Raw genomic sequence first — 1,701 nt, 5'->3', positions numbered from 1 at the left:
CCTTGGGAAACGATATCTGGACTTACTGTCTATTATTACTTGATACGATCTGGTATACCTACCAGTGGCTAAACAAGTTTTTGGCATCGTTGCTGAGGACTCATTAGGTTTAACTTTTCAAGTAGTGTGAATTTGATTGAATTTGATTTGATTTTTGTTTTTGTTTTTGTTTTATTTTAATTTTTATACAAGTGCTTTTTAGGGTTTTTGTTTCCTGTGTATGCAGGAAGCAATTCACACTAGAAGCAAGAAAAATAGTCAACCTCTTCTCGAAGGACTTAGTGAAAAGAGGGGGGAAGAGTAAGAAGACCATCCAGAGAACTCTTTCCCTCTCCTGAAAGACTCTTACAAACCTCACTAGAGGCATATACTCAGAACACGCCAAAGATGGCTGGAGAAGGAGGTCCTAGACGCACCTTAGCTGACGCATCTAATGTGATTGGTCCTCAAAGCTTCAATAGTATTGCAATGCCTAGGGACAACACATTAAATATGGTGATGAATCCTGTGTTGATCCATCTGGTACAGAGCAACCAATTTCATGGACTATCAAATGAAAGTCCATATGATCATCTTACAACCTTCAACGAGATATGCAATACAGTGAAGATCAATGGATTGCCAGATGATAGGATCAAACTTAACTTGTTTCCTTTTTCATTGGGAAGCAATTCTAAGCTTTGGTTGAATTCTTTCCCAGAAGGAACTTTTACTACCTGGGAGGTTGTGGTGAATAAATTCTTGAGCAAATACTTTCCACAATCCAAGATCAACAAGGGAAAGATGGAAATTTCCTCATTTAGACAGGGCATGGAGGAGACTCTTGGTTAAGCGTGGGATAGATTCAAAGGCCTATTGAGAAGAACGCCTGTACATGGATTTGATGAAACAACTATAGTTCTCACTTTCTTGGGAGGTCTTTGTATCCAATCCAAGCTTCTGTTAGATGCTGTAGCTAGAGGCAACATCAAGATAAAGACTGCTGATGAAGCTTATAAATTGCCAGAAGATATGGCGGTCAATGAGAATGAGACTCTCAATGAGAGGGGCGTGATTGCTCAGAAAAGAGGAGTTCTCCAATTGCCCACTAAGGATGCACTGCTAGCTCAAAATAAACTTCTCTCTCAACAACTAGATAATTTGTCAAAGATCATTGCTCAACTACCGAAGGAGATGAGGAATGTTTCTCAAGCTCAACAACCACTGTGTGACTTTTGTGGTGGTGACCATGTAAATGGTCAATGTGCCTTTCCTGAAGAGGCACAAGAAGAGGCTAATTATATGGGCAACCAGTTCTAGTATCGCCAAGGCAACTTCAACCAAGGTTGGAAAAACCACTTTAGCATTGGGCAGAGTCAGACGAATCAATCTGGACAGACTGGGGGCCAATTGATAATGGTCTAAAAACCGTTATTTTCATGCATAAATTTGATATAAAAACACACCCTTTGTAGCTTAGAATGAGCCTATTCTGATAGATTCTGTTATCTTTTTGGCCTATATATAGCCCCAGAGCGACTTGAAACCCTAATCTTTGGCAGAGGGAAACGTCCAGAGCTACTTTACACTCCTTGGAGAAGATTTCTTGGATGCTTAGGCTCCTTTTTATTCAATCTAGGGTTTGCTTTTCCATTCTTTCATTATTTTTCATCTAGTTTCACCATGAATATGGTGAACTAAAACCCTTTTTTGTTGGGGAAC

At 39.7% G+C, this 1,701-nt stretch overlaps 1 protein-coding gene across 1 annotated transcript; it reads left to right on the top strand.

The window, feature by feature from the left end:
- Nucleotides 1-387: 387 nt before the first annotated feature.
- Nucleotides 388-1,299, top strand: LOC106773465. The gene is made up of 2 exons (XM_014660155.1): nucleotides 388-826; nucleotides 947-1,299. Exons 1-2 carry the CDS (start codon nucleotides 388-390, stop codon nucleotides 1,297-1,299), a joined length of 792 nt encoding a protein of 263 aa, XP_014515641.1.
- Nucleotides 1,300-1,701: the final 402 nt, after the last annotated feature.

The sequence above is a fragment of the Vigna radiata genome, chromosome 9 (genome assembly GCF_000741045.1).
Source record: "Vigna radiata var. radiata cultivar VC1973A chromosome 9, Vradiata_ver6, whole genome shotgun sequence".
Taxonomy (NCBI): domain Eukaryota; kingdom Viridiplantae; phylum Streptophyta; class Magnoliopsida; order Fabales; family Fabaceae; genus Vigna; species Vigna radiata.
This window is presented reverse-complemented; position numbering and strand designations above follow the sequence as displayed.